Raw genomic sequence first — 17,347 nt, forward strand, 5'->3', positions numbered from 1 at the left:
TTGCGTTTCTTTGTTTAGTGTTACTCGTTCCTTGTTTCTTTGCTTATTTGTTATTTATTTATTAAATTATTATTTATTTAGTCCTTACCTGCACTTGTGTCCGCTTTCCTCGTCTCCCTGCCTGGGTCACTTCGTGACACTTAATAATATTTTTAAAATTCATTTTTTAAGTAATTATCTTATATATCTTATTAAAATGCTGTATTTTTTTCATTACTTATTTTATTATATAAAAAAAAATTATTGTCAATCCCATACCTATGTAATTAGGCTCTGTAAAACGCATTACCATTATTGGAGAAACTGCCTGTTTTCTCTCTTTACTCAACTGAATAATTATAGATCAGCTATTGTTTATTTATATTTTACTCTTTTATGTGTTTAGTGTGTGTGTGTGTTTTCAGTCTGGCTGCCAAATCCAACTTTCAAGCATCCAGAGTCTGAAAACACCAGCATGTTCACTTCTAACTATAAAATATAATCAGCTGTAAATTCTTGCGGTTTCCTCTCGTCTTGTAGTCCTTCTGGGGTCCAATCTCTCTCTCTCTGTATATCTCTATATAACGCATTACCATTATTTGCTGGCACTTTTCTCTTTGTTGTCTCTGCTCATAAACTGATTTCGAATGATACTGAGGCTGTGGCACGTTGTGTTTGTCTCAAACCTGCTGTTATGTTCCACACCTGGCAACCTGGGGTGTGGAAATAGAACTGCGGTCAGAGATGTTCACTCCATAATGATTTAACAATTGATAGAAGATCACACTAGCTGACGCTTTGCTGCGTTTTAAGAGATATCAGAGCTTAAACCTAATATGTTTCCTTAACATCTGCATTATTTTATCAATAATACAGAAAATATAATATACAGCTCTGGAAAATAATGAAGAGATCACTTCAGTTTCTGAATCAGTTTCTCTGATTTTGCTATTTATAGGTTTATGTTTGAGTAAAATAATGAACATTGTTGTTTTATTTTATAAACTACAAACAACATTTCTCCCAAATCAAATTCCAAGAAGAAATATTGTCATTTAGAGCATTTATTTGCAGAAAATGAGAAATGTCTTAAATAACAAAAAAAGATGCAGAGCTTTCAGACCTCAAATAATGCAAAGAAAACAAGTTCATTTTCACAAAGTTTTAAGAGTTCAGAAATCAATATTTGGTGGAATAACTGGTGTTTTTTTTTAAATCACAGTTTGCATCATGTTCTCCTCCACCAGTCTTACACACTGCTTTTGGATAACTTTATGCTGCTTTACTCCTGGTGTAAAAATTCAAGCAGTTCAGTTTGGTGGTTTGATGGTTTGTGATCATCCATCTTCCTCTTGATTATATTCCAGAGGTTTTCAATTTAGTAAAATCAAAGAAACTCTTCATTTTTAAGTGCTCTCTTATTTATTTATTTTTCAACTAAACCAGTGTTTTATCCTCAGTTTTGCAGCGCTGCTTTCCGGACTTCATCACTAGAAACGGGACGCTAACTGTGGCCAATAAAACCGCCTTTAAAGACGCTCTGGATACGGCGAGGAGCGTGACCGAGCTCAGAGACGCCGCCAAGTGAGTGTTCTATAACACATCCTCATCTCTACTTCACGATATTTGCAGTTGCTTAAGTATTAACAATATCTGTCCAAAACTTTATGGACACCCTTTATAATGAACGCTATAATTCAGCTACTTTAACTTTTACACCCACCCAGGTTCATCAATCAACCTTTATTTAAACTCTGAACTCTTCAGTACACTGAAGGTGGTCCTCATTTTTTTAATGTAGCCGAGCCAATACATAGAGAAGACCCAGCTTTTTATTAAGATATATATCATCTGATCCCTTTATTTTTGCTGTAGACATTAAAAAATAAATATGAGACAAAAGATCAACATTTTTACGCCCTTATTATCTTGTTACCGCGCCTAAGGATCTCGTTCCCACACCTTAGAATCTCGTTCCCACGCCTTACCCTGCGTTCACACTGGAAAGCGACAAAGCGTCAGGCGACCATTCATTTCCAATGGCAGGTTGCGATTTGGCGCCGCGACACGCGAGAGGCGACAAGCGACACGGAGCTGAATTTTTCTCAACTTTATGCAAACGAATTATGACGCGGTGAAGCGACATTTTAACCCGATTGGCTCCTAGCTTTAAAAAGCTTTTCTAGCTTTTTACCGATGTCATCAAGCTCCTGCTCTCTGAAATTCTAGTTTCTTTCCCGGTTCTTTCTGTTGAACGGGGTGGACCCACGTCGATCTGCGGGAACGGCTGCGTTTCCAGAGCAGTTAAATCACAGAAACGCCCAAGAGTCCAGCAAGTTTGGGAGTTATAGCTGGAGAATAAAGTGGCCAAGCCATTCCTTTTTTGTGCCTTTTTTCTTATGGAAGGCTGGACCATGATAAACGCACGCGTTGAGCTTGACACGCCCACAAGCGACAAACGCTGGACGACACAAGCGACTCGTCGTGTTCCAGCGTGAACGCAGGGTTAGAATCTCGTTCCCACGCCTTAACAAGTTGTGGTCACGTATTTACTTACTTATTTATTTATTTATTTATTTATTTATTTTACATGATGTCACCGCAGGGGCTTTCGTAAAATGTTAAAATTAACATTTCCAAAACTAAAAATTAAAACATTGACACAAGGGATGTTGCAGCAACGATGTTACTAGAACTTATTAATATATATATATATATATATTAAATAATTACATATATTGTATATTATATATATTAAATAAAAACATTCAAAAAACTTGAATGTTAACTTTAACTTTCAGAAAACGTTCAACTAAAAAAAATAAAATAAAATAAAAAGTTAGCTGGATTGTTTTGTATAAATTGATTTTCCATGTTCCCTACTTTTGTCTTCTCTTTATATACAACACACACACACACACACACACACACACACTCACTCACTCACTCACACACACACACCTGCAGTGGTATAACAGGTATACTGGATGCCAAACAGCTGGGAATGAAAATCGTGGAGGACTACGCTAACTCCTGGTACTGGATCGTGATGTAAGTAGTTGTAGGTAGAAGTATATTGTAGATACTAGCGATTAATAAAATACTTTTGTAGTTGAAGTATCAACTCAAGCTTTTTAAACTTTAAGGAAACGTGTGCAGGTTTGATGGATCACAGTATAAACCATAGACTGTATATAGCTGGACAGAGCATCGTCTCTCAAAAGTGAAGCCACCACAGGTCGGGCGCCCCCTGCTGTTCGGTTTCAGAAAGCTGTGTAACTCCACCCATCCCCATAGGTTTCAATGGCAAAACAGACAACTTTCAATCACATTTTTTTTCTAGTATACTGTAATTCTACCTCCTTTATTTAAATGCAACAGCTAGTGTAACCTCTGCTTATATTGTTAATTTTTATATCCCCACAGAATTCATTTTTAAAAACGTTATTCAGCTCTATTCAAAAAAGGTGTGGTTATGGTAAAAGGGCTGGTTATGGGCGGGACCAGTAACAGACCGTCAGCTCCGCTCCGCTCCACTCCGCAGCCTGTGACCTCGAGGCAGCCCTCAGGGGCGGGGTTATTTAAATGAGTAGGCTGTCTCTCCACAGTCTTTCTCCCTCCTCTGGACTCTACTGCGCTCTACAGACTCGGGTTTCAGAATCGCCAACATGACGGAAGATTTTGGCTTCATTTTCATTGAATGAATGGGAACCGCGACACGGCGTCCATCTTTTTTACAGTCTCTGGTATAAACCAGTAGGGAGTGGGAATGGTATATGTTTATACTTCTCTACATCCAATCACAATCAGATTCACTCTATCTGGATAAAGGAGAGATTTATCTGGATAGTGGTTTTATTTAATGATGAGAAGCCGGAATGAAAACAAGATGAAATGAGTAAATAGGAGTAACAAGACTATTTTATTAAAATGTAAGGAGGAGAAAATTACTTACATCTCGACGTATTTGTTACTTTGTTAAAGAATTCATTACTTGACACATCTGCTTACCAGGATCATTATAATAATAATATTGTCTCTACATAATATTAACTGTAACTTTATATATTGTTTAGATATGTTCACCGTGCGTGTGTGTGTGTGTGTGTGTGGGTGTGTGTGTGTAGAGGGTTGATTATAGCGCTGGTGGTGAGTCTGATCTTCATCCTGCTGTTGCGTTTCACCGCCGGCTTCCTCCTCTGGTTCATCATCTTCGCCGTCATCGTACTCGTGGCCTACGGTCAGTGTGTGTGTGTGTGTGTGTGTGTGTGTGTGTGTGTGTGTGTGCTGTTCTTAATCAATCAAATTACACATTATAGTAAAATTATTATTTATTACTTATTATTTAACAATATACAATATACAAAAGATACAGTTGAAATAGACCCAAAAACAATATATATTTAATTATGCTTATGTGCCTGTGTGTGTGTGTGTATGTGTGTGTGTGTCTGCAGTCCTTATAGTGTTATGGTTATAATATATAACATTAGATATTACAGTAAAATAGTAAAAAAAAAAAAGTTAATCAAATTAAGATACAGTTGAAATGGTCCTAAAAAACAACATATTATTCATGTTTTTATATATATATATATGTATGTATGTGTGTGTGTGTGTGTGTGTGTGTGCTGTTCTTATTGTTTCGTGATTGCAATTGGATAAAATTAGATATTATACTAAAATAGCAATTTTTTTAAGCATTATTAAATAATATACAATTAAGATACAGTTGAAATAGTCCCAAAAAAACAATATATTATTCATGTTTTTTATGTGTGTGTGTGTGTGCTGTTCTTTTTGTGTCATGGTTATAATACAAAAAATTATATATTACAGTAAAATAGTAAAAAAAAAAATGATAAAACTGTTATTTTTCATGTTTGTGTGTGTTTGAGCTTTTTTATAATTTTATGGTTGTAATAAATAAATTTTGATAGTACAGTAAAATAGTAAAAAGCGATGAAAAAATTAGGGTAGAGATGAAATGGTCCCAAAAAACGGTATATTTTTCATGGTTTAAGCGTGTGTGTGTGTGTGTGTGTGTGTGTGTTCTGTTCTTATCATTTCGTGGTTATAATATATACAATTCTAATGATATATTATAGAAAAATAATATAATATATAAAATTGCAAAAGAGTTGAAATGGTCCATTAAAACTGTAATTTTTTTATGTTTTTGAGCATGCATGTGTGTGTAAGTGTATGTGTGTGTGTGTGTGCCTGCTGTTCTTATCGTTTCATGATTACAATAAATGAAATTAAGTATTATAGTAAAATAGTTCAATCTTTAAAAAGTTATTAAACTATACAAAATTAAGAGTTTTTCATTAATTAATTAATTTTGATTTCATATAATTTATATGTATATTTTTCGTGTGTGTGTGTGTGTGTGTGTACAGGAATCTGGCACTGTTACTCAGAGTTCACTCTGCTGAGGAAGACTCCCGGCGCAGACGTGACGATCTCAGATATCGGCTTCCAGACGGACGTGCAGGTTTACCTGCAGCTCAGCCAGACCTGGCTGCTCTTCTGTACGTCTGAACATCTGGAGAACATCAACCTGCTGTAGTACTACAGCTTAAACCAGGGGTCGGCATTAGGCGGCAATAAGCATGAAACATCTGGCCTGTGAGGTCGTTTAAAATAGAATGAACAATAATGAAAAAATAAATAATAATATAAAATGCTTCTCTGGAGAGCTTTTGTTTATATTCCTCTCCCCTTCTCTCTCTCTGTCGCACTCGGCGTGACTTTAGTTTCCACTCATTCTCATTTTTACGCCTGTTCCTGGGCTCTCTATCTCCTTATAAGGGCGTTTATTTTTTTCCCCGCCGTGTCCCAATTCACTAGCCAGGGCAGCAGTAGTGTATTGGAACGTGACCCTGATGACATGGTTGGATCCCGTGTGAGGAGCGGTGTGTTTATTTATTTATTTATTTATTTATTGTTTCCTTTCTTCTTGGGTTTACCTGCTTTGAGATCAACTGTTCTGCTGCAATTGGGTTCAACAACCCTCTGGTCTGGAGAGCTACTAGTACAAGTCGGTAGCAGCACTCCATCCCATTACACATACATTTTACAAAACAGATTTTTTTTTTTTTTGTGGCCACCACGTAATGACTTGGAAAATATATTATATATCTTAATTGCCGACCCCTGACTTAAACTATTGGGTTAGGGGGCAGTTAAACTGGAAGTTTTGTGGAACTGTGTCTTTAAAACCAACATATTGTATGCAAATGAGCTCTGTTTTAAGTGGTTCACAAGTGGCAAAAAGTGTATTTACAGTATGTACACATTAATTTCCAAATATGTGCTGAATAGACTGAGGGGTAGAGGTTTCCTTTATAAAATACACTATACTAGTGCATATCAATAAAATTAGAATATCTTTTAAAAGTTACTTTATTTCAGTAGTTCAGTTAAAAATGTGAAACTCATATATTATATAGATGTATTAAACACAGTGATCTATTTTAAGTGGTTCTTTCTTTTATTGTTGATGATTATGAAGCTTACAGACAATGAAAACCCCAAAAATCAGTGTCTCAGAAAATTAGATTATTATATTATAAGACCAATTGGTACTTTTGTCAGTGTGGAGTGTGAAGCCAAGTCCTGCTGGAAAATGAAATCCTCATCTCCAAGCATGGCTCTCAAACTAACCATGAGTATATAAATACACAAAATACTTTTTAAATACAGTAAAAAATATGACATTTCCTGTGTCACTATTCACCACTGTTTAGCTGTTTAGACATCTTATAAAATAATACTTTCACTCAGGATTGCTCAAAAATGTAGTTATTAATTGAGAAATTAAACGACACATTAGTTTGTTTAAGCTTAAAACTGTAACTACTTATACAATAGCAAACAGTACTTATAGAAAAGGTTATACATTATGGTTATAGACAAATTGTCTATAGATTTAAGAAATAAAAGAGTAAAAAAGGTCTAAACATTGTGAGATAACAATGATTCCTGCAGGTTGGGTAAAGGTTCTTACACACTGAACGCGGTACACCGCGCTGTATTCCGCTGTGCTGCCGCTCAGCTGGACGCTGGCCAGTTGTTGTTGCGTTGGGCTGCTGCTGACGCCAAGCGTCTCCTGCTGATAATAGGCGGAGTTTTCTAAAACCCATCACCTCTGCGAGCGGTGTTTTGTAGTTTTGAGCCTCTACAGCCTCTGTGGATCTGTATATGTTTCTCAGCCTCAGAACAAAGCTCTGATTCTTCTCTTCCTCCTGTTATCTCTATATGAGTGTAGGGAAGTGATGTACAGCTGAGGGGATTCACTAATCGCTATTATTAGTCTCTCGCGCACGTTTATTGTTGTTTGGACTACAGTTTCTCTCTAGTCGCGTGAGTTCACGTCATGCGTTTTCTGCCGAGGTACCGCTTGCCGCGAGGTCAAAGTTGAACCATGTTATGGGCGGGGAAACGCGCCGTTTTCCGCTCTGCTCCGCGGCAGCAACGCACCGCTCTACCGCTCTAGACACTATTGAATCCTATGGGGGTCAGCGTACCGCGCCGCACCTACCGCGTGCAGTGTGTAAGCACCTTAAGGGGTGCAGTGGATAAGCATAATACTATATAAAATACTATATAACTCAAAAGTGCTAGAACTTGTTCTAATACAGTGTGTGTGTGTGTGTGTGTGTTGTGTCAGTGGTCAGTCTGGGTCTGACTGAAGCCTCTATAGTTCTGATGTTGATCTTCCTGAGGAACAGAGTTCGCATCGCCATCGCCCTGCTGAAAGAGGGCAGCAAGTACGACACCTTCAATTCAGTGTTTTTAATACTAAACTTATCCAAACTAAAAAAAAATATGGAATATATGGAAAATATATGGAATTATTTATTAAACAAAAAAAGTGTTAATAAACAAGAATATGTTTCAGAATTTACATTCTTCAAAATGTAGCTCCTCTTGTTTAGATAGAGACAGCTTTGAACATCTCTGCTGGATTGTCTCAGTCAGTTTTATGAGGTAGAGTCACCTGGAATTCAGGCTTTCAGTTAACAGCTGTGCTGAACTCATCAAGAGTTAATTTTTTAATTTGAATTTCTTGTCTCTTAATAAAGTGTTTGAGAGCATCAGTTAAAGTAAAGTAGTGAAGAGGTAGAGTTACAGGTCTACAGTGAATAAGTTGACTAAACTCTTTACATAATATGATTTTAAAGTACAGTGAATAATCTTTTTTTTTTTTCTTGCGAATTGTATGCAACATTGATTTTAGTAAGAATTATATTATTAATATAATTTCCACCAACTTAACCAGATCACAAAATACAGCTCTGGAAAAAAAAAAATCAAAGTTTCTTTGATTTTACCAAATTAAAATCCTCTGGAATATAATAAAGAGGAAGATGGATGATCACAAACCATCAAACCACCAAACTGAACTGCGAGGCATAAAGTTATCCAAAAGCAGTGTGTAAGACTGGTGGAGGAGAACATGATGCCAAGATGCATGAAAAAAAACTGTGATTAAAAACCAGGGATATTCCTCCAAATATTGATTTCTGAACTCCTAAAACTCTTTATAAATATAAACTTGTTTTCTTTGCATTATTTGCAAAGAAGGTCTGAAAGCTTTGCATCTTTTTTTTTTTTTTTTTTTTTTCAGTCATTTCTCATTTTCTGCAAATAAATGCTCTAAATGCTCTAAAAAGCATCTAAATGTCTCACAGTAGTATTTTGGTTTGTTTAACAGTAATTTTAAGTTACTACATGATTCCTTATGTGTTCTTTCATAGTTTGAATTACTTCAGTATTCAGTATTCAGTATTACTGTCTCTGTATCTGGTTACTAACCTCCAGTGTATGTACAGGGCCATCAGCTACATCATGTCCGCCCTGTTCTACCCCCTCATCACCTTCGTTCTGCTGCTCATCTGTATCTCCTATTGGGCCGTCACCGCCGTGTATCCTTCACTCTGACCAATCAGAGTTCAGCACAGCCCCGCATCACCTACACTGTTCAGTTTCTATATTAATATGATGCTCCATTCAGTTGACATGAATTGTGTTGATCATACAACATCCTGACCTCTCCATCTAGCTCTTGTGGCTGAATGCAATCAAATCCTCACAGCAATGCTTCTTTAAAATCTGAATACTCTAAATAGATCTGGTGTGTATGTGTAAGTGTGTGTAAATGTATTTAAGACTGTGTGCCCAGATATGGACTGGGCAGTTGTTTCCGGTTGAGAGTACGCTGTGTGCTATTGGCTGTTGCTTCTCACTGGTGTGTAAATGAGTACTGAGTATGAATGCTTGTGTATAATATGTGTAAATTGTAAAGCGTCCTTGGGTTTCTAAAAAGGCGCTATATAAGTTGAACTTCATTCATAGTAGAAAGTCTTCTCTGGACAGTAGAGAAACAGTTACTCCAATAAAAGCAGGATAAACTCCTTTGATTTCAGGAGAAACATTGAGTAAGCAGAAGTCCCATTACTTTTGTACTATTGTATTGCTATCTTTCCTCCTTAACTCAGACTGAACTCAGATTTCTGGCGTCTTCTGGTGAAGCCGTCTACAAAGTGATGTCGGCGCAGCCCAACTGCAAACACACCAACCTCACCTGCAGCCCAGAGGTGAGTCATGTACAGGTGCATCTCAAAAAAATTTGAATATCATTAAAAAGTCACTTTATTTCAGTAATTCAGTTGAAAATGTTAAACTCGTAAATTATTATATAGATGTATTACACACTGTAAACAGAGTGATCTATTTTAGAATATCCTCTTGAGACCCTGCGTTATATGGGGACGTTACTGCTTCTCTGCATCATGATACTCTTTATAATCATTTAAAACCTTGACCCTTTGAGCATTACACTCATATTTAAAATATTAAAATAAAAATAAATAAAAATATATGTCCCCATTTGAGGACATACTGAGGATGTTTTTTTTTTTTGCAGAAACATTGATACAGTAAGGAACAGCAGCAGGAGCTCCTCAGATAAAATGCTGTTTCTAATCGCCAGCTAAAGCTGGGTCTCAGGAGGATATTATATAAGACCAATTGGTGCTTTTGGCAGTGTGCCAAGTCCTGCTGGAAAATGAAATCCACACCTTTGGACTTGATGATAAAACACAGTGGATCAACACCAGCAGATGACATGTCTCACCAAACCATCACTGATCATCAGTAAATTTTATATTTTATCTGGTGCATAGGTCTAATGTGAAGTTTCCACCAATCAGCGATGGTTTGGAGAGACATGTCATCTGCTGGTGTTGATCCACTGTGTTTTATTATCAAGTCTAAAGATGTGGATTTCATTTTCCAGCAGGACTTGGCTTCACACTGCCCACACTGCCAAAAGTACCGATTGGTCTTATATGGTATTCAAATTTTCTGAGACACTGATTTTTAGGTTTTTTAACTGTCTGTAAGCCAAAATCATCAACAATAAACACTTAAAATAGATCACTCTGTGTGTAATACATCTGTATAATATTTAGTTTGACCTTTTTTTTTTCAATTGAATTACTGAAATAAAGTAACTTTTCAATGATAATCAAATTTTTTGAGATGTAGCCTCTCTTCATTGCTGAAACTGAGCTTAAGGCTAAAGCTGCTGTTTCCATGTGGGTCAGCCAGACGTCTTTGTAGCAGTCTTTTTTGAAGGTGTTGAAAACAGTGTTTTATAAACTTTGGACTTGTTTTCTTTTTAGTATGTTAAATATATATGTGTTTATGTATATGTTTGTGTGTTCTTATCCCTGGCAGACCTTCAACGTGACGAATATAACGAAGCAGTGTCCCGGAGCTCAGTGTCTGTTTGCGTTTTACGGCGGTGAGAGCGTGTATCACCGCTACATCTTCATCCTGCAGCTCAGTAACCTGCTGATCTTCCTCTGGCTGGTGAACTTCACCATCGCTCTGGAGCAGTGCACCATCGCCGGGGCCTTCGCCTCTTATTACTGGGCCAAAAGGAAACCGGGGGACATCCCGCCCTGTCCCGTATTCTCGTCTTTCGCTCGGGCGTTACGGTACAGAACCAACTCTAACCCTGCATTAACCTTAATGTACTGGGAGATTGTATGGTTTCCCATTCTAAACCTGTAGTCATCAGTGTGTAGTCGATCCCTCTTTTTAGCTACACTATATAGACAAAAGTATTGAGACACCTACCTACATGTTACATCATTTAAGACATCCGTTCCAGACCCAAAGTCATTAAAGTGTCAGTCTGTATTATTTTGTTTTTAAACTTTTAAAGAGAGGAGAAGGGATAAAATAGTGTGTTTTTTAATGGTACCAGTGTTAAGCCCAATATTCTAAAAACTGGGGTGCCGGGTCACTTTTCACTTTTCAGGAGTTCTTCTGGTCACGTCATGCGTCTTTACGTACTTACGTCACACGTACAGCCTCTAAAAGAGGATCCGGCTCAGTTTTACTGAACGCGAGCAGCTGGTGGAGCAATGGAGACTTCAGAAGGGGAAACTCAGAGCTCAATTGCTCATTCACTCATAGTAAAACCAAAGAAATGATGAAGCGAAGTTTCTGATTGAGCCACGCGCTCTCTCTCTCTGACTGAACATAACCTGGAGTCGGATTCATCCGCTCTGTATATGGGACACCTACCTGCATATTACATCATTTAAGACATTCGTTCCAGACCCATAGTCATTAAAGTGTCAGTCTGTATTATTTTGTTTTTAAACTTTTAAACAGTGTAGAAGGGATAAAATATTGTCTTTTTTAATGGTAGCAGTGTGCTGAAACCTCCAACCCTGCTAAGCCTGCTAATATATTCATTCTAAAAACTGGGGTGTCGGGTTACTGTTCCCAGGAATTCTTCTTCTGGTCACATCACGCGTCTTTACGTACTTACATCACACGTACAGCCTCTTAAAGAGGATCCGGCTCAGTTTTACTGAACGCGAGCGACTTTTAGAGCATTGGGGACTTCAGAAGAGGAAACTCAGAGCTCAGTAGCTCATTTACTCATAGTGAAACCAAAGAAACGAAGGAGTGAAGTTTCTGACTGAGCGCTCTCTCTCTCTCTCTCTCTTTCTCTGACTGAACATAACCTGGAGTCGGATTCATCTGCTCTGAAAGGAGACCGCATCACACCCACCCAGTTTAAAATGATTCCTCCGCATGTTCGGTGCAAATACTCATTCTCACCAGAGAGGGCACTAAGTCCCCTAAATCACAAAACTTACAGACATCAGCTTTAATGTGTAGTCGTTCCCCCTTTCCTGTCACATAATATGGACAAAAGTATTGGGACACCACCCTACACATTATACCTACAGAAACTTTTGTAAAATCCTATTCTAAACTCAATCATTAATGTGTAGTCAGTCCCCCTTTGCAGCTACAATGTATGGACAAAAGTATTCGGACACCTACATCGCATTTTAGACCCACAGTTATTAATGCAGGGGTGTCCAAACTTTTCTGGTTGGGGGCCAGAAGGAGAAATATATGTGAGGTCATGGGCCACAGGCTCTGTAATGAAACAAATAATGAAATATATACTACTTCTAATAATAATAATAAGATTTTTTAAATTGATATTATTATTAATATTATTATACTCCTTCATTACAGCAACTGATTTCTGACATATTAAACATATTAAACACACTGCTCTCTGAACTCAGTTAAAAAAATCATTTTCCCAACGTGCCTGAATTTTTCTGCATTCGTTGCTATTTTACATTTATTTGGGTTGTTATGTTCTCCCAAAATCTCAGGAACATTAATGTAGGCATAATAAAGAAACACCTACCTACACATTCCATTTATAGGAGCTTTTACAACATCCCATTATAAACTCATAGTCATTAATGTGTAGTCAGTCCCCCTTTACAGCTACGATATATGGACAAAAGTATTGGGACACCTACCTACTCATTACACCTACAGGATCTTTTATAACATTGCATTCTAAACCCATAGTCATCAGTGTGTAGTCGGTCCCCCTTTTGTAGCTACAGAATATGGACAAAAGTATTGGGACACCTACACATTACACCTACAGGAGAGTTATGTTGTCCTGTATTAAACCTAGTCATCAGTGTGCAGTCGGTCCCCCTTTTGCAGCTACAGGATATGGACAAAAGTATCGGGACACCTACCTACTCATTACACCTACAGGATCTTTTATAACATCCCATTCAAAACCCATAGTCATCAGTGTGTAGTCGATCCCCCTTTTGCAGCTACAGGATATGGACAAAAGTATCGGGACACCTACACATTACACCTACAGGAGAGTTATGTCGTCCTGTATTAAACCCATAGTCATCAGTGTGGAGTCGGTCCCCCTTTGTAGCTACGATGTATGGACAAAAGTATCGAGACACCTACACATTACACCTACAGGAGAGTTATGTTGTCCTGTATTAAACCTAGTCATCAGTGTGCAGTCGGTCCCCCTTTTGCAGCTACAGGATATGGACAAAAGTATCGGGACACCTACCTACTCATTACACCTACAGGATCTTTTATAACATCCCATTCAAAACCCATAGTCATCAGTGTGTAGTCGATCCCCCTTTTGCAGCTACAGGATATGGACAAAAGTATCGGGACACCTACACATTACACCTACAGGAGAGTTATGTCGTCCCATTTTAAACCCATAGTCATCAGTGTGCAGTCGGTCCCCCTTTTGCAGCTACAGAATATGGACAAAAGTACGGGACACCTACACATTACACCTACAGGAGCTTTTATAACATCCCATTCAAAACCCATAGTCATCAGTGTGTAGTCGATCCCCCTTTTGCAGCTAGAGGATATGGACAAAAGTATTGGGACACCTGCCTACACATTACACCTACAGGAGCTTTTATAACATCCCATTCTAAACCCATAGTCATCAGTGTGTAGTCGGTCCCCCTTTTGTAGCTACAGAATATGGACAAAAGTATTGGGACACCTACACATTACACCTACAGGAGAGTTATGTTGTCCCGTATTAAACCCATAGTCTTCAGTGTGGAGTCGGTCCCCCTTTGTAGCTACGATGTATGGCCAAAATAAATGGGACACCTACAGGAGTTTTTTTTTTTTTACATCCCATTCTAAACCTGTAGTTATTAGTGTGTAGTCGATCCCCCTTTGCAGATCTAACAGCTCTGAAGTTACTACTATCTTATTATTGTAGCAAGCTTGAGTCAATTAAGCTCTTTAGCCCCACCCATTATTTTACTAATTGCAATAATGCTGGTTGCTGTTGTATACCAAGTGGTTGCTATGGGTTTTGCAGGGTAGATGCCAGTGCTAGTGTTACATTGGTGGCTATTATTATAATTGTGTTGATAGGTGGTTGCTAGTTTGGTTAGTGTGGTGCAGTGGATAACACCACTACCTGTGTTTCAACACCACATTAGCCCAACTCTGTAATAGAAATAATAATAGAAAGTCGCTCTGGATAAGAGCGTCAGATACTGTAAATGCTATAAATGTAATAGTTGCTCCCAGGTGGTTGCTGTGGTACCTTTATGTGGTTGGCTGGGTGTTACTAATGAAGCTAAATGTATGTGCGTTTTTTGTTTTTGTAGGTATCACACAGGGTCTCTCGCCTTTGGCTCTCTGATCTTAGCTTTTGTGCAGCTCATCCGGATTGTCCTTGAATACCTGGACCATAAACTTAAAGGTGAGGCTTATCACTGACCGACCAACCATCGTGCTCATGACAAGGAAACATGAATAATGGGAGTTGTATCCTCCTAGCACCTGGCGTCCACATGTGTGGACATCACATTTTGGGTTGTCTAGACCACACTAGAACTAAATTTTGCTCTACAAGCACCTGGTGTCCTCTTATGAGGACATTATGCTGCCACCTAGTGGTGGTAGAAGAGTTTGACGCGTTACAGCTTCGATTTTGTTCAGAAATGTAAATGAATAAATGAACAAATGATCAGTAAATACAGTAAATGTTTGTGTTTTTTACTTATATAAAACTGAAGTCCTCATATGTGGACATAATTTTTCTTAGGAACTGCATCAAGTAAAAAGATCATTCTTTGTTTTTTATATTCCAATATCCCTCCACCCACAGGTGCTCACAACGCTGTAGCTCGATTCCTGCTCTGCTGTCTGAAATGCTGCTTCTGGTGTTTGGAGCGTTTCATTCGCTTCATGAACAGAAACGCCTACATCATGGTGAGTGGGCGTGGCTAATGTGGGAGTAGCTCTATGTAATGGAAGCTTCACTATATGGGCAAAAGTATTGGGACAACACACTGTGCTGTGATGCACTAAGTTTGATTAGTATACAGGTGCATCTAAAAAAAAAAATAGAATATCATTGAAAAGTTATTTTGTTTCAGTAAATCAGTTTTAAAAAATATGAAACTCATATATTATATATATTATATAGATGTATTAAACACAGAGTTTATTTTTGAACTTTTATTGTTGATTATTATGGTTTACAGCCAATAAAAACCCAAAAATCAGTGTCTTGGGCAGTGTACCAAGTCCTGTTGGAAAATGAAATCCGCATCTCCTCATCATAAACCAGCAGATGATATGACTCCCCAAACCATCACTAATGGTTACCTGCTACATTAGCCTAATGCAAAGTTATATTATTTAATTAATAAATAAAGGTGTTACTTCAAGCAAACATATAATACTAATGCTAAGACTTAGCATGTTAGCATGTGCTAATATATTGCTTTATCATGGATTTGTTTTTTTACAGATTGCGATATATGGGAAAAATTTCTGCACGTCGGCGCGGGAGGCGTTCTTTTTATTAATGAGGAACGTGGTGAGGTAAGGGTGTTTTAGGCCACGCCCATATGTATACAGACCCCCCTCTTTTTTTTTTTTTGCAATTTATATTTTATTTGCACATATAGTCAGGTTTAGAACATTTTTGGGTACACACCCTCATGGTGCATGGTATACATGTAAAGCAAAGAGAGGAAAAAAAAGAATGTAAATGCACAATCAAGTATCAGTTTAAGACAAATTTTCAAGGTATGACATCAGCAATCGCCTGTTTTTAAAGCTCACCTTCCGCGAAAATCCGATTTTTCTTGTTTTTTGTGGAATACAGTAGGTCTCTCCGAGTTGAATGTGTACACCTGCACATTAAACTGTTTTGCAGCCCCCATTGTCTGCAGGAGCTAAGCAAAGAAATCCCCCCTCCCCCCCTCCGAAAAACGGGTGAATTTTGAATTATCTTTCTGCCTACGTAGGCAGAAACTCACAGACCAGCCCACCTTGGCTCGAGAAACTCCCAGAGGCGGAGCTGAAGCGACGCAACATCACCGCTCATCAGTTAGGAGGTGGGAGGCAGTGAGCGGCAGAGCGGTGGAGGGGCGTCGCAGTGCTCCTAGCCAATCAGAGGAGAGATATTTGCATGCTGTTTGCATGTATGAATATTCATAAGCAAAGCTGGAATCCGGTCATTTTGGACACACCCCTAAAACAGTCCATTAAAAAAGAGCTAAACAGAGACACCTGAGCACTTTTTTTTTTACAAAAACGGCTCACATGTCATTCATTCATACTAGAGACCACAACTAGACATTTTAAAATGAAAGAAAAAACGACGGAAGGTGACCTTTAAAGATATTTCCATCCACAGTGATACAGAAAACTCTGTAAATCTGGTATAGAACAGTATTTACATTCATTCTAATGTGTAAATCTGAAATCTGTTGCTCTATGTGTGTAAATGCCTTGGTGTATTGGCTTTTTTAGTTCACTACACACTAAGAAAAGTAAGTACAGATTTGTACTGAAAAGGGTATAAAGCTTGTCGCTGGGGCTGTACCTTATATTGAGGTACAAAAAAGTACCTTTCAGTGAAAGTCCTTTTTTTTACCATTACATTACATTACATTACATTACATTTGGCAGACGCTTTTGTCCAAAGCGACTTACAATAGTGAAGTACAATGTAAAATAAGTTTAAAGGTAAAACATCTTTGGATAGGGATAAAAGGAGGTCAAAGGGGAATAATAGGATAGAGGAGTGAAGGAGGGGAAGAAGGAAATGAGGTTAGAATTAGTTAGTTTGTTAGAGGTGTTGGGAGAGGAAGTGCTCTTTGAAGAGCTCTGTCTTCAGGAGTTTATTAAAGATAGTGAGAGATTCTCCTGATCTGGTAGTAGAAGGTAGTTAGTTAGAGGTGTTAGGAGAGTAAGTGCTCTTTGAAGAGCTCTGTCTTCAGGAGTTTATTAAAGATAGCGAGAGATTCTCCTGATCTGGTAGTAGAAGGTAGTTAGTTAGAGGTGTTAGGAGAGTAAGAGCTCTTTGAAGAGCTCTGTCTTCAGGAGTTTATTAAAGATAGTGAGAGATTCTCCTGATCTGGTAGTGGAAGGTAGTTTGTTCCACCATTGGGGAACTCTGTATGAGAACAGTCTG

The 17,347-nt window shown here is 38.0% G+C and overlaps 1 protein-coding gene across 2 annotated transcripts in view; it reads left to right on the top strand.

The window, feature by feature from the left end:
• Positions 1-17,347, top strand: part of slc44a5a (solute carrier family 44 member 5a) — a 150,230-nt gene that overhangs the window by 118,918 nt on the left and 13,965 nt on the right. For both annotated transcript variants that reach the window (XM_049478871.1, XM_049478872.1), the window contains exons 8-18: positions 1,440-1,563; positions 2,947-3,030; positions 4,107-4,219; positions 5,382-5,513; positions 7,655-7,754; positions 8,820-8,912; positions 9,497-9,584; positions 10,729-10,991; positions 14,523-14,617; positions 15,026-15,129; positions 15,674-15,747. In XM_049478871.1, the coding sequence (XP_049334828.1) occupies positions 1,440-1,563; positions 2,947-3,030; positions 4,107-4,219; positions 5,382-5,513; positions 7,655-7,754; positions 8,820-8,912; positions 9,497-9,584; positions 10,729-10,991; positions 14,523-14,617; positions 15,026-15,129; positions 15,674-15,747 (1,270 nt within the window). The remainder of the gene's footprint in view (positions 1-1,439; positions 1,564-2,946; positions 3,031-4,106; positions 4,220-5,381; positions 5,514-7,654; positions 7,755-8,819; positions 8,913-9,496; positions 9,585-10,728; positions 10,992-14,522; positions 14,618-15,025; positions 15,130-15,673; positions 15,748-17,347) is intronic.

The sequence above is a fragment of the Astyanax mexicanus genome, chromosome 4 (assembly GCF_023375975.1).
Source record: "Astyanax mexicanus isolate ESR-SI-001 chromosome 4, AstMex3_surface, whole genome shotgun sequence".
NCBI lineage: Eukaryota > Metazoa > Chordata > Actinopteri > Characiformes > Acestrorhamphidae > Astyanax > Astyanax mexicanus.